General features: G+C 43.2%; 1 protein-coding gene across 1 annotated transcript in view; it reads right to left on the minus strand.

The window, feature by feature from the left end:
- Positions 1-613: 613 nt before the first annotated feature.
- Positions 614-22081, minus strand: part of ttc9b (tetratricopeptide repeat domain 9B) — a 37978-nt gene continuing 16510 nt past the window's right edge. The window contains exons 2-3 of the mRNA XM_080890300.1: positions 6384-6566; positions 614-4306 (exon numbers count right to left, since the gene is read on the minus strand). Of these exons, the coding sequence (XP_080746426.1) occupies positions 4212-4306; positions 6384-6566 (278 nt within the window). The 3' untranslated portion in view covers positions 614-4211. The remainder of the gene's footprint in view (positions 4307-6383; positions 6567-22081) is intronic.

The following is a 22081-nucleotide window of genomic DNA, read 5'->3' on the forward strand; positions in this document are numbered from 1 at the left end:
CATACTCCGAGCCGTTTCTGTATCCCTCGACTTGAAGGACATCAACAGAAATACCAACAAATACAGACACAGTCACAAAGCAGCTCAGTGAAGGAGCTGTAGTTAAATTCTCTTTTCTATCTCTTGCTTTTCTTTGCCGCTGATAAAGTAATTTAGTGAAGTAAAGCTTTTCACAACCATAAAACTTTCCATTTTTCTGTTTTTTTGTACATTTGTATCATATATTCACAAAAACTACTTTGACATTTGACAAACATTTACCTTAAATGACATCAAAGTAAAAATAGCCAAAATAAAGTAACACAGCCAGTATTTTTTTTTTCACTTTCCCGTCTCTCTTTTTTGTTGTGCTTTTTGTTAGTTTTCAAAGCTACACAGACGCAGAGATCCGGCGTCTCCGTCTCCATTTGCACAGACAGCATGTTGTCAGGTTATGCTTACGATAACAGCCTCCGAGTCAGCTTGGTCATTAATCAAGGAAACCAATCAGCTAGAAACAATCCTGTTTTATGTGCAGCTAGGAATCCCTAGACGGTCGTAGTACAGTAGTACAAGTTGAGCAAGAATGACTTAGCACTGCAAGACAAAAACAAGATGGAAGGGGGAGGGGGGGGGGGGGGGGGGGGGGGGCTGGTGCCGTGGAGAGCGGACCACGGGAGGAGACCGATCCTCGAGGGGACCCCTGGGTGAGGGGACTCGGCCAAGGTAGTTATGGAGATGGCGCTTGCAGGTGCCGTTCCTTGCTGTTGTGGTGATTTATCTCCAAGAGAGAGCATAAAGGAGGAGCAAGGAAAGCTTCTGCATTCAGTGTTTTCATCCTAATTAACCCCAGAGCTGCACGACACCAATACAAATCAAATGTTTCACACTTTGCAGCAGCGTTGCTGATCGTGGCACTAATTCAGAGATGGAGTCTTAAACAGAACCTTAAACTTAATCAGACAATTTCCCACAACATGTGGACAAAAATATGTGGACAGCCTTGCATGTAAATGTTTATATTTTTTATAATTATGACATAAATCCTGCATCTATGTCGAAGTAGTGCTGTGCTCTGCTGCGAATTCTGGTATCGATCCGATACCAAGTAAATACAGGGCCAGTATTGCAGATACCAATACTGATATCAATCGTTTTAGCCTATAAAGGCAGCTTATTTGGGCTAAAGCGGTGTGTTGTGATTTATGAGATGGATCATTGTCACTTTGCAAATTCCAAACACATTTTAATGACCACTAAATCACCTTGCAGCCTTTCAGGTATTTTGAAACTGTGTTTGTTGGAGAGCTGGAATGTAAATGTGGTCGTCTCTAAAGCACTTTGGTTCAACTTCTGTTGTTTAAATGTGCTTCAGGCTGTAAATAAAATAGATGTGATAGTCAGCACGAAAAGGCTCAGACATTTTTTATAGTGCATGTTTAAGGTGTATGTTTTAATCTCCCAAAAAATAATTATTTGTTAGGCTATTTACTGAAAAGGAGAGAAACAAAGTATCGATCCTTTACCAATAACAGCACTGGTATCAATACTTGGATTCATCCGCTCACCTTTGTGTCTATGTGCTTTCTATCTAACATTCACACGCTGATGTGCACACTAGAGAGCAACTTGGGATTTGGCGTGCTGACTAGAGTAGGCAGAGATTGAACCACTAATTTTTCAATTAGTGAATGACCTGTTCTACCTCTTGAGCCACAGCCATGTTTATGCTTATGTGATCACTTTTGCCTGTGTTCCTCAGAGAGGTTTATATTGTGCACGTCTGATTGGCTTTTTCATGATCTGGTGCACGCTGCTGCTACATTTCTTATTCTACAGCTTGCACAACAATGCAGACCGAGACCTCGCTTTCATCGTCGGCTGTGAGCCAGGCCTTGTCGTCGCCCAACATCATTAATGATCTCGTGGCTGAATGGGAGCAAACTCAGGCTGCAGATTAATGCTCAGGTATCCACACACTTTTTCTAAGTGCAGTGTATGATGATAAATAAGCTCAAAACTTGCTTTTTGCTGCCAATTTAGAGGTGCAGCTGCTTTAGTGGGGCTGATGATGGCCTACTTCTCCCTCCACCGGAGCCTCTCAGTTTCATGCCGGTCTCTCCAGCGCGTGGTGCCGTCTCTCCAGAGTCCCATTGACACACTTAGGTCCCTATTTACCTCATAGCAGGTCAATGAAATAAACGGGGAAAGGGGGGGGGGGCTCACCCAACGCCGTTATTTGACTTGATTTCCTCCTCAGCCTCTTAAGCAGTGGACTAATCAGTTATTTTAGTCGAGGCAGAAGGTGACCCTAATTTTGAAGAAGTATTTCATACCTATTCTGCTGCTGTGATCACAGTCTGTCGCCACCTTCTGTGTTTATAAAGGGCAGAATGGATAAAACAGAGGTATACGCAAACAGTTGAGTGGCAGCATGCCATGACAGAAAGCAATAGAGCAGATATAATCCCAATCCCAAAACATCTGAAGCAACGCTCTGGAGCCGCATGTTACATGCAGGAGGTGGGCTTGCACATGATAAGGAGGAAACTGGGTTTTCACGGGATATTTTAGGTCATGCTCTCACAAAAGATCAATCCAGCCTTCTGCAGAACAGAGCAGGCAGATTTAAGCCTGTGGTAAAGCTATTATAAAAAGCCACATATCAATGATTCAGCTTCACACGTCACAAGATAAGTTTGACAGCTTGTAATGGATATCCACAAACCAGATCGTCTGCAATGCTAATGTTGTGTGTTATCTGCCCGGCACAGGTGTTTTAATCTATCAACATACAGTAAACTGTAAGCAGGAGAAATCTCAAATGACTCACTCTAGGTGAAGTGCTCCAAGACGGCAGTCTGCACCATCAGGCCAGGTGTGTGTGTGTGTGTGTGTGTGTGTGTGTGTGTGTGTGTGTGTGTGTGTGCGTTTTCCCTGCACTAACGCTGCCCAGAGTCTCCGTGGTGGTTTATGGATGTCTGGGAAGCCTCAGCATTAGTGATAAAAGGATAAAAGTGTCTCTCTCTCTCTCTCTCTCTGAAAAAAATTTCTCGTGGATCTCCATCTAGCCAGCGGCAGCTGATGGAAGTCTGATCTCACTGGCTATTTTCCGTTGTGACATCATTAACAGGAGAACAGAGGATGGTGGAATTGATGAGAAGGAGCGAGGGAGCGAGGGAGGGGCTTCGACAGTCTCAACAACAGTAACACGACACACGACCCAGGAGGGGGTTCGGACAACAGATTCAAGACACACCAGTTTGCACGAAAGTACATCAGGCAACGGAATGAACCGCTTGGAGAATTTAGGCTCTTTGCTGCACACACAGATGCTATTAACCACCGATTGTTCACTACTGAGTATGACAGCAAATTAAAAAAGCCTAATACGGGGTTTTAAACACTTGAATTAGCCCTTAAATTCAAAAAACAGTCAAGAAACTGAGATAGAAGGGATCTAGGAAAGAAAAATCCAGACAGAAAAGTGATAGATTAAGCACGGAGGCAGGCTTTTTTTTTCTACTTGTTATATTAGTCCATCTCAGAGTCTGGGTAAGACCTGAGTGAGACCTGGTGGGTTAGGATGTACAATCAAATCGGGATGTGGTCTTGGCATGTGTCTCATACACATATACACCGCCTCACCGCACCCATTTTTATTCTCCAAACCTGTTTCACACACTTCCACACGCATCCCTGCCCTCCTCCCGGTGTGGTCGAGCTTCCCGAGACCCCCCAAATTCTCCTCGAGAGTTCAGAATAAAACGGAGAGAAAAAGAGAGCGCGAGAGAGCAGAAACAAAATGCTTTCCATGTTTTTTAAACATCTGCTGAATCACGCAGATGTCTGTCTGTCATGTGTATGGGCTGAAGCTTCGTTTTGACTCCACCACAATGATGGGTTTGTATGAGTATATATTACAGCTTCTTCCATGTATTTTCATGATATTTCTTTTTTTTTTTAAAGTTTCCTTGCTGACTGCGTCGAGGGAGAGGAACCACAGCACCTGAGGGAGAAAGAGGGAGAAGAAGAGGGAGAGGAAGAAGGAAGAGGGTGGGTCGCAGACAGCGCTTGATATGTGTTTGTCTGTAACAGGCAGGTGATTGCGTCTCTTCTGACAGGGCTGCCATCAGGAGGAGTCAACAGGGGAGGAAGAGAAAGTGGAGAGTGGGAGGTACAACTTGTAGGATGAAAGGTCAGAGGGTTCAGGAGGGGGGAAAGGTCGAAGGTTAGCCCTGGGTCTCCTTGCCGCTGTCTCGTTCCCGTTGTCCACTCTTGCTCATCTTCATCTCTGTCAGCTGGATGTATCGGAGCACGTTGGTGTCTGCAGAGAGAAAATGGGACGACAGGTCATCGGTGGATGCTCTGAGCACTGGCAGCAGAGCAGTCGGTTGCCCCTTTCTTACTTAAGTTTAGCAAACTGAGTAAAAGACGTGCTACAGCAGAAAGGTAAACAATGTAGAGAAAAGAGCTACAGGCTTTTACTTTAGTCAGCTGTAACTGCTCATCGATGACGAGAAAGAACCCTGACCTCTCACCTTTTGACACTTTCCTATTGGATAAAGTTCTCCAAACAATTCAAGTTTATCCAGATTTGACCTTCAACCTTTTGTCATTTTGTCATATGAGACATTTGGCTCAAACTTGGTCATGATTATCATTTTAGGTCAGAGTTCTCAAATTGTTGGTAATCCCAGATTTACAAGGTGAATTGAAAACTTTCGTGTTCCTGGAATATATCGATTGAGCAAAGGCATTAAAAAGGCTGTTTCCCAAAGTGAAAACGATCTATTTCCTCCTATTTTAGAAAAATATCCTTCCAAATGTATCCACAGCAAAAATTCATACAAAAATCTACTAGAGCTCCTAATGCCACGTGTCCTACAGCTGGCACGTAATGAACACAGAGGTGCACACCTGCATGTGCACACTCACTCTTTGATATTAAAAAAAAGGAGCTGCATTTGCTGCCAAGCATGTTGCCTCTGTTGCATGTGCTTCTCATACTATGATTTAGTCAAGAAAGTGGCCCCTCTAGCATTTTCCTGAGACGGCATATTTGCTTAATTCTTTTTTTCTTTTTTTTCTTTTTTTTTGTGTCCTGTTTGGATCTTTAGCCATCAGAATTGTTGTCTTAAGGCCAAGAAAGATGCCAAGCGGATATTTACTTAATTCTTACCGTCTCTGGTTACATTTTTCGGGTTTTATTCTTGGTTAATATGTTTTCTGGTATCTGAAGATCAGAGTCTTGTGTTGGCTTTTATCATTATCATAACACATGCTAGTTTTGGTTTGTAGCTTCCCCCCCCCTGTTTTGTTTTGATAGTGGTCTCTTGTGTTTCCATCCTCCTTCTGAAGTACTGTGGATTTAGTTTCAGTCTCCTTTTCATGGCCCTTGTTATTTTGAACACTACCATCATCAGCAGCCAAAAAAAAGCTGTGAGTCTCCATTTGGGTTTGCTGTGCTGTCCACATGTACATGAGTATTTCTGGAAAACCTATAGAGTCAGGGGAGTGGAAGATTTTCAAATGTGGACAAAGAAAAAGATTTCTTTTAATATCAAAGGTGTGAGACTTCACCTACTTTTCTGATGTCAGACTGTGGGTTGCAATGTCTGTGGACCTACTTTTGTCATGATTCATGTGAAGAAAGATATTTTTCAAAATGAAATATGTACGTGTGGACGAAGCCTGTGAACATCTGCACATGTGTCTTTGCTGTTTAGACTGGTTTCCTGTGGCTTTTGCATCTGGATCCTAAACATTAGACATAAAATGTATTCATAAAACAAATCTGCCCCTCTTGCCTTTCAAATAAACAGACTATAAAACACAATGTGCTGCTTACACATATCACTTATGTACTTTACTTAATTCATTTACACTAAAGTAATTTAATACTGGCCGTCTGCAGTATAATTTATCATGAAAGCATACTGATGTAAAATATGGAGCAGTTTTAATACAAGTGTAGCTGTGCTTTTGAACTTTTTGGAAATGTGCATAGTCAAAGCAAACATGCAAAACAGGAAGTCTTTTAAAGTCTGTACAGTAATACAGGTTTTAGAAACACAGAGAGCATCTTTTTAGTTTCTGCTCAGCACTCTCGGAACAAAAGGCTTTAGTTATCACTCAGTTTGTAACATAACAAATAAAATCTAGCAGGAGAACTGTACCAATTATGCTTTTTGATTTTTCCTGTCATAAATGTTGACGCTAATATTAAACATGCCTCAAGTTTCAGATCATGAGACAACTGGATGACCTGATAAGCTGCACTAAGGTCAGAGTACATCAATTTAAATATGGAGCTACAGGTGAGCACATTGTTTCACCATCAGAGAAGATCTTGTACCTCAAGGCTGCTTTGTAAATGTATAAATACACTGGGTCATTCTCACCTGTGGGTTCGCGGTTTTTGGCGTCACGCAGGTAGCGTAGGGCACATTCGTAATCACCCAGGTGATAGAAGGCGATGCCGGCTCGGTACATGGCCTTGAAGTGGTCTCTCTGGTGGCTCAGGACCTTCAGACAGTACTCCTTCACTCTCTCATAGTTTACCAGCTCGGACTGCAACAGACAAGCTGTGAGGAGGAAGACAGGAACTAGTTAGTGGTTCATAAACATTTTCTGCCTTAGTTTGTCCAACCAAACACATTTTGTCTCGTTTAGAGAAGATTAAACCACATGTGTGTCCCCCGAGTGAAAAAGAAAGACGGGGAGATTTTGCTGACATCTTACTCTGTTCCTTTTAATAGAGCCACAATGAAATTTATCCTGCACACTGCTTCCTCGGGGCGGACTATAAATAGCCGGTTCTAATGTCTCACAGTGTAGAGAAGACACAAAAAGTCGTCCAAGCAGTTTGAGCCCTGGGGCAGGAGAGCAGCATCGCTGAGCTCGACATGCAAAATACAAGAACATGGGGAAAAAAATGCACTGATCGCTACGAGGAAGCTTTCGACTTGTTCCTTTAACTTTTTAGGTGGTTTCTAAATCTTGAGGGCCGCAGGAAAACAAAAGAAGGGCAGAAAGTGAGTGCATTAAAGTCAGCAAGCTGAAAACAGCAGTAAAGTGGAACGCTTGAGAAAAGGACTATAGTAATCTATCCCACAGATTGCAACAGCAATTCTCTGCAGCTCTGAGATCAGAATAACATCATTAGCAAAGACACACGGACAAAAATCACACACATATACACACACAGCTTTTAGTCCACCAAAGCTTTTAAACGCCTGCTGATTGCTCAGATATCTGATCACTCAAACAATTCCTCTGGTGGTCACAACCACTCGCGGTTTCACTTCCTCCCTCCCCCCCCACCCCATCACTCCTTCCCTCTCTGCCAGTGTCTTAATCTATCTGATGATAGATCAAAAGTGATTTCCTTCTGTCTCTCGTTGTGCTTCCACAGTCATATCTGCCTCAGCACTCCCTCCCTGATCCAGCTCCTTTTTAACCTCCCCATCCTGCCCCTTTCCTCCGAGCCCTTGACACGCAGACAGCTCTGTGAATAACATGAGTCATGGACTGTTAGCCGGGAGGCAGGGTGAGTCAGGAGTAAGTGATGGAGAGAGAGGGGAGGAAGAGATGATGCATGAGTAGGAAAGGTGAGGCCTATGGGAGTCATAGGGCGAGGATTAGGAGGGGGAGCGTGTTAAAAGCAGCCAGTGGCCCTTAAACTACTATTTGTGTGTGAGACAAAAAGCTGAAGCCGCAGGGTCTGAGGGTTTTGTGAAATGTGTGGCACTAATGGAAATCCGTCATTTACACACACACACACACACACACACACACACACACACACACACACACACACACACACACACACACACACACACACACACACACACACACACACACACACACGTCACCCATCACCAACACAAATTGCAAAACACTAAATAATTCATTGTGGATATCAGGGGACGAACAAATTCAATAACAATCGATTTGTTTTTGGTATTTAGTGGTTGAATTTGCACGTGTCTGGTAGGTGCTTTGCAGGCTTCTCCAACCTTAAAGGAAATCCGTTTTAACCCCAACACAAAAACTGAAAAGAAAAATAGCAATTCGAATAGGTTCATCAACTGCTACTACAAGTAGATCAAACATAAATGACATCAAAGCATTTTGCTTCCTTTTATCCCTGTCCAATGGCATCCTGTTATTTGGAGTTTTATTTAATCAAGGCTCAAGAAAGTCACTTGGATGCAGCCACCATGCTGCAGACTGTCTGAAGACTGAAGAAGTCACTTGGATGAGTGACGAAACGTTTCTCCCACTGAAAACGCTGCATCCAGATGAACAGAATCAACTTTTGGGGAACAGGAAAATGTATTTCTGTATTAAAAATGGTAGTGCAAGCTCACTGACCATGATTACCTTCACATGTAGTCACAACCCCAGGCCCAGTGTAACACACAGATCCTTGTCATTCAGATGTATAAAATCAATCCAAGTATATTCTTTCTTTCTTCAACACAGCAAATAGCAGACGTTTTAACTTGTCGTAAGAACACTTTAAATATTAACCTCCCAGGACCTGCCGTCCACATATGTGGACATCACATTTTGGGTTGTCTAGACCAAACTACAAAATTTTGCCCTACAAGGGCCTGATATCCACTTACAAAGACATTACACTGCCACTGTTGTATCAAAATTTAAAGTGAATGTCCTCATAGGGAGATCAGATTTTTCTCAGAAACAAAAATTAGGTTAAAAAAAATCTGATAATTCTTTGTTTTTATACATCGTCATCAGCCCAAATAGCAAAGAGAAATTAAAAATGCATGCAATGAACGAGTTTGGGTCTTAGGAGGTTAAGGAATTTAATAGAGGATACACTAGAGCTTCCTTTAAAATGAGATATTTTTAATGGAGCAAACTATAACACACAGTTTTAGTTTAATCTTTCTTTATCAAATTTGTGTTTGTTCAGTAATTGTGTTGGGATTTTTATTTGGGTTTAGCTTATGCTTACCTCCCTTACACCATCTTGTTTAATCTTGTCTTCATCAGTGTTAATCATTTCCTGTGCAGTTACTTCCTGTTTTATTTTGACAGTAATAAAGGTCTCCTGAAGGTTGTATTTCATTTTACGTCCTTTGTATCACTTGTCATGATTAGTTTCAGCTTTCTTGTTCCCCATCTGTTTTCGATTCCCTTGATTACCCTCAGTGTGTCTGTGTGTCCGTGCATCGTCCGAAACCCCGTCTTTGTCAGAGAGTTTGTTCAACTTTTTTTTTCTTTTGGCAAGTTTTGGATTCTGATCGATATCTTTGTTCCATGAAATAACATTTTTATTCACCAAGTCCTTCATTTCTTTCTTATCTTCCAGCTTTATGATCATTTACTTTACAGTTCCAACCTCTGTTAAAGGGATTTTTTCCCTGGTGGTTCTCATTTTTGCATGAAACTCATTACAATCACATCTGGGGCAACATGCACATTGTGTGGGTCCGTCTTCTGGACATTATGCCCCTGATTTAATCCTGGTTCTCTGTTTAGTTCATTATTTTGTAGTTTAGGTTTTTGTTTATTACAAACTATTATGAGCCTTTAGTTCTTGTTATACTTTTGTTTATGTTTGCATTTGTAGAGTTATTAGTCTCCTCTTCTGTTAAATCTTTTATTCACTTATTTTTGCTCTGTCTTTGTGTTTAGTTTTACTTCCCTCCTGTGTCACTGTCTCCAACTACATCATTACACTCTCCAGTATCTATTTTTTTCCTCTCTCCTGATTAGCCAATAAATAGTATTTTGATTTTATTTCTTTGGTTGCAGTTTGCCCTTTGAATGATTCAGCTTGCTCCCCTCCCACCCTCTTCTGTGTGATTCCCCTTCCTACATTTAAGTCCTTATTTCATGCACCACAACACATCACATCACATTTTCAAGACAGACACCTTTCTTTCACCTCATGACATTGAATTCGACACCACCATTTGCCAATTTTATTTGCTTTCATGTAACAAGGAAGTGAAAATCTTGGACCCACACAAGCACATTAACCTAGCTTGTCTTTCAGTGATGGGAACACTTAGGCAAGCAATGGGGAGAACATGCAACCACCACACGGCAGAGCTCAGGAGCCTCTTACTGTGAGGCAACAGTGCTAACCAGTGAGCCACCATGCTGCGCTGATGAGCTCACGTATCACACATGCATCCTGGCATTTTTTACAAGAATTCAAGCTTTGTTATGCACAGCTGCTGCAGAAACCTGAAGATACTCCAGCTGGAAGAGTGTCAACATCCTGCACATTAGAAATGAATGGTGATGATAGACTAGGGTTCATATTAATGCCACATATAAATATTTTACTGAGCTGAAAATTCAGGAATCGTTTTTTTAGTCCCACCAGCACTAATACTTTTTTTTCGAGGTTCTTTTTCGTGGATGAGGTTCTTTTACAGCGTGAATGTGATCTTATGTCGATTTGACCCAACTACCATGTGTACGTTGCAAGTTTGAGATGAACACTTTCCCCTAGGCACATATGCTTTTCATTCTTGCATGCAAAGTACAGTAGATGTGCAAATGTCTGTACGGGCTAGCAACTAGCCATGAAATGAATGGAAAATCTCCAATAGCTCATCTTCCTGTTTTTACTGTTGGTCCTGCCCCAAACACATCTGGCCAATAAGTGGACTGAACACTCTAATGGGGCTTATAGTGATGCATTTTGGTCAACACGGATCTACAAGCTTACAAACTCATTAGCAAACTCTTTTGGACCAGCATAAACAAACTATAGCTGTAAAAACAAAACCCACCCTCAGACAACCTGGTGGCACATGTAGATCCTGGGTGGGTTTTGCAGTTTTCCAGCTGTCAGCCAGCTGCTTGAGTTGTATTTCCTGAATAAAAGCCGATATATACATGAGATAAAGTGTAATAATTATCCATGATTAGACACACTCGCGTTTACACACACCTTAATAAGAAAAAAAACCCAGAAGAACAACCCTCTTCTTCTCACTAAGACTCATGACTCAGCTTAGAGCAGGGCAGTGAGGTCGAAGCCGTTGATCATAAGTCAGCTCAGCTTGTTACAGTGACGTCACCTTAGACGCCCTCCACCTCTCCTGCACACCTTTCCAGATGCTCCACCCCTCTGTTTGTTTTTACAACTGTTCGGCTACAGCAAGACTACTCTCATCCCTCCACCATCCATCCATCACTGCCCTGCAGCTGTGGGCATGAGCTGAGCTTTCAGGGGGATTCAGTTACAGTCCATAATAGCTTAATGGGTGACGCAGTTAGAGTTCACAGGCACTGACACCCTCAGATACACAATCTACACACTTCCAGTGCATGGAGCATTTACAAATGGCACAAACACACAATGAAGAGAGTGCAGAAGTGGGTGTGAACAGGAGGGTGATTTAAACTTGAAGACACAGCTAACACAAAAACAGACTCATCAGCACAAAATTTCAAATGACACAGGTCAAGAGAAAGATACATGACTGTACAAATACACACAGACACACAAAAGCAGCGTGCATAAGTGATGACTAGCCGGCCGCACCCTACTGGCCCATTAGACAGATGGATAGCATGCCAAAGGAAATGTAGAGTGTGGTGAGATGCATTAAGGGTGTGATAATGACGGGATCATTGGAGAAGGCTGGGCAGAGGCACAGACAGACATGAAGCCTGATAAATCACTGGAGCCGAGGTGTCCCCATCTCTAAAAAGGGTGCGATAGCCTGTGCGGCGATTACACAGCACTTCCCACAAATACATGAAACAGGTAGTGGAGTGAATAACAACAGAATATGTCTTCAGAGTGGATTTTTTTGCATGACTGAAAGGCCGATGTGCTCAGGCAGGTGATGTAGGTAGGAGTAGTACAAAGACTGAAATACCCGATGCTCCACTTAAAAACCTGGGATCAACGGGAAAGTCCGGCGATATCAGGTAGGTGACAAGTTAGAGGAAAAACCCAAAGCCTTGACTCTGACAGGAAAATGGGCCTAATGGCTCGGTCATACTTTGGGGATCACGACAAGAGTGATTGCATTTACGCTGTGATGAGACATTTCTACCCTGATGGGAACGGCCTCTTCTGAGAGGGTTAAGGGCAAAAGGCTTTGATGACAATGAAAGCATGTGAATCACATGCTGTGACCTTTGCAGTCAACAGATCTCAACCCATCTGAAGATCTGTGAGAGATTTTGAACCCCTTCCATCATTCAAACAACTTTAATTAGAGTACATCCCTCCAGTAGAGCAAATTTCACTGAAATGCTTCTGAACCCGTTTGTCCACAGTGAATTATTTTGCACTCACAGTTTCTGTTATAATTTCCTGTTTTTTCCTGGAGTTCTTGGGCTCGTTACACTCTTGTTAGCTCTGTGATTGTTTGTCCCCATTAATGTTTCTCGTGTTTAATCTGCCTCACCTTACCAGTACTCTTTTGCCTTAAGACCTGCCTTAATTTTTTCATGGCATAGAGTCAACAAGGTGCTGGAAACATTGCTCAGATATTTTGGTCCATATTGACAAGATAGCATCACACAGCTGTAGTAGATTTGTTTGAATTTCCTGTTCCATCCCAGAGGTTTTCCACTGGACTGAGATCTGGTGATTGTGGAGACCATTTGAGTACTGTGAACTCACTGCACACAAAAAGGGCTGGATATGGTCAGCTACAATACTCAAGTCAGTTGTGGCATTTAAATTATGCTCAGTAGGTACTAAGGAGACCAAAGTGTGCCAAAAAAAATAATAAATCCCCTACACCGTTACACCGGCAGCAGCCTGAACCACAAGGCAGCCATGCTTTCATGTCATTTACTCCAAATTCTCACTCGACCAACTGAATTAGAGCAGGAAATGTTTCCCAATCTTAATCAAATGTCCAATTTTGTCTAGTTCCTTTGTCTTAGCTGACAGGTGTAGTCCTCTGCTGGTGTAGTCCATCTCCTTTGATATTTGACATGCTGTGCATTCAGAGATGGTCTTCAGGATACCATGGTTGTAACCAGTGGTCATTTGAATTGCTGTTGCCTTCCTGTCATCTTAAAGAAGTCTTTTCCTCTGACCTCCGATATCAACAAAGCATTTTCTCTCAGTGAACTACCGCTCACTGGATATTATCTCTTTTTCTGACCATCCTCTGTAAACTCTAAAGATGGTTGTGTGGGAAAATCCCATAAGATCAGCAGTTTCTGAAATACTCAGACCAGCCTGTCTGACATCAACAACCACGTCATGTTCAAGGTCACTTAAATCACCTTTTGCCTCATTCTCATGCTCAGTTTCACCTTCAGCAGGTTGTCTCGACCTTCTCTCTATGCATAAATACGCTGGTTTGCTGCCATGTCATCAGGTCCAGGATTCCTCATTTTTCTTGTGTTTTCCTTGTGTGTGAGCTTCTGGGCTGTTTAATGGACTTTGCCTTTTTGCCCTCACCTCAGCTGCACTGTTTGCCATGATGACTCATCTTCTGTGTACAACTGCCACACGTTTTAGTTTAAAGACGTTTTGCACTCCCTGGTTCTTGCATTTGGGTCTTCTTCCCTAAATTTGAGCAGTATTGATTTCTCATTGTTTTCTCTTCATTGACAATTAAGTGTTAACTGAACATAAACAGATTACCATTAGACATACAGAACAATAGCAAACAACTATTTTCATAATAGCTCCTTTTTTAAAAATGTGTTTTTAAGTTCATCTTCAGGCTCCTGCTTTTTAAACAAATTCTTAGGTTTTGAACTTGTAAAAGTCTCAGCTCAAATGTCAATGAGAAGGATACTGCACAGCTTACGACTGAACTTTGACCTCTATAATCCTCTCTGGACATTTGAGACCAGATAAAAATGAATACCAGTGGTACAAAGAAGCCAGACAAATTGGTCTTAATGAGAGGCCATTTGTCAAAAGAAGGAGCCATGGCTGCTTCAGTGTTGTGAGTATAATATCTTTTTCCTTCTCGAGGAATCTTTTAGATATTAAAGTGACAGAAATAGACAAAAAAGAAAAAAATTAAAAATTGGGTGGCGGGAAAAAAGTGAACAAAAAGAAAAATTGTGCTTGATTTGAACTTCTAAAGAGTAACAGGTGCAAAGCAGCTGTCAAGTGCGAGAGTGTGAAAGCGTGCGCGTGTGTCTTGATGCGACCGTGCGAGTGCGTTTCTGTCACTTGAATGTGGAATCAGAGGTGTGGTGAGTGGGAGTGGTTAACACATGCTCAGGAACCCCGCTGGTTTGCCTGAAGCATCGTGTCAGAAAAAAAACACAGCGCCTGCACAGAGACGCGCTTTCATTTAGCAGACAGAGCGTCGAAGCCTGGGAGGAATAAAAGGAAAAACAGAGAGAGAAAGGGAGAGAAAAGACATGCAGATGAAATAAGATGAAAGGGAGACGGAGGGGTGAGGGAGGACAGAGATGGAGACGGCACAGGCGAAACAAAATCCAGAAGCAGCCCAGGGAAAACGATGATCCTGTGTGAGAGGTACAGAGGACAAGAGGGGAGTGTGAAAGTCCCTTTTTCCTCTTTTGTCAATACATTTTGTTAAATTCCGCTCTCCCGCGAAGATGCTTTCCTTTCCTTCTTGCTGTTACTTCATTTTCCCTCTGGACCCACGTCCCTCTCCTCTCCTGTCCCTCTCCATCACTCCAGGCACGACTCCACGGTTCAGCTAATTTAAAGCCACTAGTGGCCCTGGTGATTAGTCTGCTGTCCATCACCTTGTAATTAGTTCTGCGGGAAGATAATGGCAGATGGAGAGACCCATCACTCAGACACACACACACAGACTCTCATTTCCTCAGATAGCTCCACAGCAGCCTCCATCTTTGATCCTCCTCCCATTTGTTCCTCACCTCAGAGCAAAAGCCTGCTCTCACCTTTCACTGCACCGTGCTCTCTCCCCTCCACAAATGCCACACTGCTGCTGCACATTTATTCAGAGAGACAAATGAACCGTGCACAGTCATTACCCTGAAATTACCTCACGGTTACATTGTGGAGCAAAATCCGATCCTACGTGTCTGACGTCACGGCTCTCGGACAGAGTAGCCGGCCGGTCTCTCCGGGCTCCCGCTAAGAATAGCTCCACCCAGAGCGCTTCTGCGAATGGCGTTTTGCTGTTATCGAGAGGGACAGGAGTAGAGTTCTTCGCTCTGTTTACCACAAGGGCACGTTTGCACTGACATGACACAGCATTGACTCCACTCCGCCACCACCTGCATTATCGTCTCTTTTTAGCCCCATTTTGACCTCTTTTCATATCCTGAAACTCCCTCTCTCTCTCTTTTTTTAGTTTTTCTTAAATAAGATGTTTCACTGTTGCAGTGGTTGTAATTTTATGGATTATCGGGAAGATACACAATTAACTCTTCCTTTGTTATGCAAAATTGTATTGTACTTTTCTTTTTATCCAACTTTCTGCCCTGCTTGTTGTGTTGTAATAGGAAATATCTCAAATAAATGAAGTAGAAAATGATGCTTTTCCTATATTCATCAAATACCTCCCACCTGACCATTTCAGGTTTCAAGTGGGGAAAGACACACTTCTTCTAATAATTGTCCACAATTTCAGGTCCCTGTTGTCATTAGTTTTCCCAAAAGAAGGAACACTTTAAAATCCCATTATCTAAAAAAACATTTGAGCTAGAGCCTTCAGATTTTTAGTATAAGTATCTGGTACTATGGATCGACTATCAGGAGTATAGCTCTCTGGGGACATCCTAGGCCCTCCAAGGTTTGGAGGCCTATCTCCCCCTACCACCACTTCCCCTGCCAGTGGCGGACTCCCTCAGACATCGGTGCGTTGGAGGTTCTTTGTGTCCGGGGATGGGCGTCCAGGTACACACCGGCTCACTCCTTGGCGGCCGCTTATCGGGGCCTGGAGCCTGGGGCTTGCTCGGGCCACTTCGGAGGTGGGGTGCCCCCGGCCTCTCGGCCTGGGGCTCGGTCACTCAGGCACGGCTGGCTGCTGGCGGAGCTCACGGGCGCGTCACTGCAACTCCCCCTGGCTTCTGCTCCGCGGCTGCTGAGTGAGCCCTCATCTGGGACTCTCCTCAGCTCTTTCTGGGACAGTGGCGCGGCTGCCCCTCTGTTGGTCTTCCTTGGTCTCTTGTGTTCTGGGGGCCTCTGGATGTCTGGAGTTTTGATCTCCTCCATACCTGCTTCATGCCCTGGAGGACGGGGCTGTGGCCCCCCCACACCCTCTAGCAGATCATTACATGAAGGAACCTTTTAAAAAAACAAAAAACAAGCGCGTCCATGCTCACAGGTGTACACACGGGTGATCACACCCACAAACTACACCCTTTTTGGCTCCTACCTCAAAGCACACTGTGTTCTGTTGATCTTATGTGCTGCACAATAATGTTTAATATTTAGTATTTACTGTCATATTCCCATATATCATTGTGATGCTGTTTATTCTGTTACTCTTGTTCTCTTCTGCTTGTTTTCTTTTTTCTTTCTCAGCAGGTGATCCAGGTGATCGATATATGCTTTTTTTTTTCTTTTTTTCTTCTTTTTTTTTCTTTTTCTACTCATTCTGTTGGTTTTTGTCTTTTGCCCTTCTCCCCCGTCCCTCTTCTCAGCTGTTTCTCTTTCCCTCTTTCTTTCTCCCCTTCTTTCCCCCAGTCAAGTCTGTCCCGTATTCAGTAAGTGAAAATAAAATAAACAATAAGAGGTGAATCAAATGGACCATTATGGCAAGGCTGGGATGGTCAATTTGGTAAAGTAAATCCGTTGGGCATCTTTCTTTGCCTTTAGACAACAATTCTGATGGCAAAAGAGCCAAACGGGACAGGCAAAAAAAAATAAAATAAAATAAAATAAAATAAAATAATAATTGAGCTATTTATATATATCACAGCTATTTCTTATATATTGTAAACTTTATAATATATTTTATTATTTAATTTAGTTCAGTCGGTTACTGTTCTAATTGTCTTGGATTAATAAAGATTCAGATTCTCTCCCCTGTGGAACAGAAACTAAATTAGAGTTCCTAGGCTCATTTAAACTTAGGTGGCATTGTTGCAAGGTAGCCAGAATTCTGTCACTAGTGGGGCATTGTTTTGTAAGCTTTCTGTTTACTCAGATCAGTGACTGCCAACTTCCCCCTCACGCCACATCAATCATTAACCCCAGTTTTACAGCAGGACCCAAGTTTTCCCAGCACAGCACTGCCTCCGCTGGTTTGTGTTGTTCCCGCGGTGCATCCTGGTACCAGGCAGTCGCCACCTACACACAGGCTCATGCACCGAGGCATGTATGTGATGTAAAAGAGGACGTGATTCATCCGACCAGGACACCTTCTTCTATTGCTCTGTGGTCCAGTTCTGATGGTCAAGTGCCCATTGTTGGTGCTCATAGTGGTGGATAGGGGTCAGCATGGGCAGCCTGACTGGTCTGCAGCTATGCAGCCCAGTACACAGCAAACTGTGACGTTCTGTGTATTCTGAAACCTTTCTACCAGAACCAGCATTAATGTTTTCTGTAATTTGAGCTACAGTAGTTCATCTGTTGGATTGGACCTCACAGCCAAGCCTTCACTCCCCATACTGACAACTGCAGAAGGGGCAAGAAAAAGGAGAAAAAAAAAAAGAAAAAAGAAAAAAAAAAAGGAGTATAGCTCACGTTAAATGATGAAACAATGGATGCCTGAAGACCCTGAAATATTTGGATATCTGATCATTGAATCAGATGTGTTTTGCAGGTAGGGGATGGATATTTTGTTTACAGCCTCTCATATAAAAGTCACATAATAAAGTCATCAGTGAGATAGAGTATCTTTAATTTAGCCATCTCAGGCACAAAGCCCTGTCTGGGAGCACAGAAGCTCCACCCACCTGCCGTTCAAACCTTCTGTTTGTGAGTGGCAGCCAATCAGAGGAAGGTTTGGTTGAAGGGAGAGGAGCTTAAGCAGTTTGTGTACCAAGGTCTTGGTTTTTAGAAATGTTTCCTGCATTTTGTTTGGATAGTGTGCCTTTTGTCCCATCTTCCTTGCCTCACTCCCAACAGGCTGCAGCCCTCCCTGAGCCTGGTTCTGCCAGAAGTTTCTTCCTGTTATAGCTGAGTTTTTTCCCCCCCTTCGACAAGCTCATGAGGCGTCGTCCGATTGTTTTGGTTTTCTCTCTATTATTTATAGGCCCTTTGTTTGTCAAGAACCTCGAGGTAACTGTTATTGTGATTTGGCACTATCTAAATAAAACAGAACTAAACTAAACACTGCCACTCTAAACAAAACTGCCTCTTTTTCTCCCTTATGGGCCACTCTGAATGTGACATCAGGAACATCTGCTGTGATTTAGTATCACACAGAGACAATAAAAGCTCATCTTGTCCTCAAATGACATTTTATTTCAAATAAGCAGAGCAGATGATTTCTTTCATTCTGTGTCACTGTAGCGGAAGACTAATGAAGCTCCATATGGTGTCCAAAAAACCCCCCAAACAACAATCATAATTGCTACTCTTATTTTTGCTGTTTGACTGGATGTGTCTTGCCTGTCCTTAGAAATAAGTCAGGGATTCAGTGCAAGCTTTGGCAAAAGGGCCGTGAAGCTTTTATCGATTTTGGTAGATTGGTGAAAAGATTCAAATTGGCTGGTAAATTTCCCACATGCATCACAGATTAAATGACATCAATTTGTGGCTCATCAATAGTACATAAAATCGTTTTTGCTGCCTGAAGGCTGCACACACATACACGCAGGTATCTGTTAGTAGAGGTCAGCCTGTTGTTAACCTCAGAATCTGTGGCGCCCAGCTCTGCAGAGCCCTGTCATATCGGTTACCTTATAACATCAACACAGAGCCTGTAATGCCATGTCTGGAAACTGAGGTACATCAAACATATTTGCATGAATTACCCACAGTGCAACACTGATCCTGGGAGTGAAGAGCGATCAAATAACCAGATTATTCTGTTAGATCTGTCACAGTGTGGGCGGCACAGGGAGGCTTTAGTGGCGTCTCCCTCTTAAAAAACACATAAATCCAGTCCCTTTATTGCTCTTTGGTCAAGGTCTGACATTTCTCCAGAGGGAGCGGTGATTTCTAACTTCAGCAGATGACCTTAGTTGTCTACTTGCCACACTTAATGCCTCATGTCCTTCGTCCCAAACCCTGACTCATGCACCACAAATCTCCTGGCTATTCTTGTCTTCTACCTTACGTTGTCAATTCGCAGCCTCCTCCATTGTCCTGCTCTCCTAAAATAGTCGCTGACTCAGGATTAATACTCATCTACTTAAATATTTATACAATTGAGGAAGCTATTTTCTGGACAAAGTTGGGATCATTTAATGCCCCACGCTGCACATTTCCCCGATTTCTTCTCGTCTGTAATGTAAGCTCTGTGTGGGGAACGAGCTTTGTTTGGTGATTTGATTTTTGTTTAGCTCATTTTAGCAAAAGCAACATTTATTTTATTCTTTAAGCATCATCCAGGAAGTTTCTGTTCTTTTGACAATCGTGAGGCAAAACAGGCTTTCAAATAACAGACGAGTGCATTTTAATAAAGAATTAAAGAGACTTTTATTGAGGTTTTATCTGAAGTTAAACTTCCTGACAGGGATATAATTTTGTTGTGGCCCGTGTCCAGGGCATTATCAGATTGGTGATGTCATTTACGGACACAGGGCAGACGCTTGTCTCTGGCTCAGCAGATCTTTGGCTACAGTCTTCTGCTGTCAAACACATTACTTCCATAATCTCTGACCAAACACTCTCAAGTTTAAAGATGTCAAGTGACATCAAGGATGTGCTCGCTAGTATTGACCCACTTCCTGCTTCTTTCTCCTCTTGTTTTGCTAATCTGTGTACGCGAGATATGAGACATACGCTCTATGCATTATACTCGTTACAAGAGACAGATGAGAGAGATGGAAGGTGAACAGAGGAAACTGCCAAACGGTTTGGCTCAGGATCTCATAATAGCTTTTTTTGCCAAGTACCTGAAGTAAAGCGCATGCTTCTCTAATTTCCCAAAAAATAATATACTGACATGTTCTGGCAGCACCTTTAGAAACCTTCTTGTAGGATGAAGGCTACAGAAAACACAGCACGCAGATAAATCAGCTTTAAAGAGTATGGATCAGGGCATAACTCGAGCACACAGTCACACTAAACAGCCACCTTCTTCTTCTTCCAGCTGCTCTGTTCAGGGGTCGCCACAGCGGATCATCTCCCTCCATCTCCCCCTATCCCCAGCATCCACCTCCTGTCACACCAATCCTCTGCATGTCCTCCTCCACTACATGAATCTCCTTTTCCTGCTTTATCCAAAATATCCTCCTCTGCACATGCCTGAACCACCTCAGCCTCGCCTCTCCAAGGTTTCCTCCAGTTGTTGCTCTAAAAGTGAATCCCAATTTGTTTTTCACTCTTAGCCGTTCTTCTTGTTGTGTGGTTACACTTGTTTCCAATGTTCAGCAATATTTACTATGAAATGAGCCATTTTGAGCAACGTCTCACCAAAGAAAATCTTTATTGAGCTGCAAAACACCTTTAAGCCTTAATATGAAGGTGATGCGGCCAATTAAGTATACACGAGCAATATCGTGGCGACATCTGTCCACACACTTTTCAAATCTGTTTTTCTTGTTTGGTCTTTTAGTCTGGAATCCAATGGTAGCGCGTTATAAGCTCTTTATGTGTGTACATCCATGCAAGCCAGCGTGTCTGAGTTCAGTGAAATTAAGGGGACAAAGCACCAGGAGACAGATGCAGCTGCACATGTTTGCAGCTGGAGACTGTAAAGAATCACTTACATCAATATTAATCTGGGTCAAACCCACAGGGAGCTACTCGAGACGGACAAAAGAGCTGCATGTGGCCCTGGAGCTGCAGGTTCAAGACTCCTGAATAAGTCATCCACACTAGTTAAACCTTGCAGCATTTTCTTGTTACTTGTTGAAAATGTTATCTTTTCTGTGACGTTCTCCTCATATATGGCTTTATGCCCGATTTTGGACGTCAGATGTATTTTCCTGAAACTGAATTTCTGGATTGTGTTTTGGTCTTTAACTGTGTCAGATTTTTACTTCTGGGTGGTGTGGGAAGTTTATGTACACTGAACAAAAATATAAACGCAACACTTTTGTTTTTGCTCCCATTCCCCATGGGATGGACGTAGAGACCTACAATTCATTCCAGATACACAATATAACCATCCCTCCCAAACAGTGGTCACAAATCAGTCCAAATGTGTGGTAGTGGGCACATCTGCTATATTGAGATAATCCATCCCACCTCACAGGTGTGCCACATCAGGATGCTGATCTGACATCATGAGTAGTGCACAGGTGTACCTCAGACTGCCCACAACAAAAGGCCACCCTGGAATGTGCAGTTTTTTGCGCTATTGGGGGTCTGGGGACCCAGAACCGGTCAGTATCTGGTGTGACCACCATTTGCCTCATGCAGTGCAACACATCGTCGCATGGAGTCTATCAGATTGTCAATTGTGGCCTGTGGAATGTTGGTCCACTCCACTTCAATGGCTGTGCGAGGTTGTTGGATATTCGTGGGAACTGGTACACGCTGTCGTATACGCCGGTCAAGCACATCCCGAACATGCTCAATGGGTGACATGTCCGGTGAGTATGCTGGCCATGCAAGAACTGGGACATTCTCAGCTGCCATCTGCCCTGAACAATGTGAACCACGATTCATCCGTGAAGCGCACACCTCTCCAACGTGCCAGACGCCATCGAATGTGAGCATTTGCCCACACAAGTCTGTTACGGCGACGAGCTGGAGTCAGGTCAAGACCCCGATGAGGACGACGGGCATGCAGTTGAGCGTCCCTGAGACGGTTTCTGACAGTTTGTGCAGAAATTGTTTGGTTGTGCAAACCAATTGTTCCACCAGCTGTCTGGGTGGCTGGTCTCAGACGATCTTGGAGGTGAACCTGCTGGATGTGGAGGTCCTGGGCTGGTGTGGTTACACGAGGTCTGCGGTTGTGAGGCCGGTTGGATGTGCTGCCATATTCTCTGAAACGCCTGTGGAGACGGCTTATGGTTGAGAAATGAACATTCAATGCACGGGCGACAGATCTGGTTGACATTCCTGCTGTCAGCATGCCAATTGCACGCTCCCTCATTGCTTGTG

This window comes from Rhamphochromis sp. 'chilingali' (genome assembly GCF_963969265.1).
Source record: "Rhamphochromis sp. 'chilingali' genome assembly, chromosome: 8".
NCBI lineage: Eukaryota > Metazoa > Chordata > Actinopteri > Cichliformes > Cichlidae > Rhamphochromis > Rhamphochromis sp. 'chilingali'.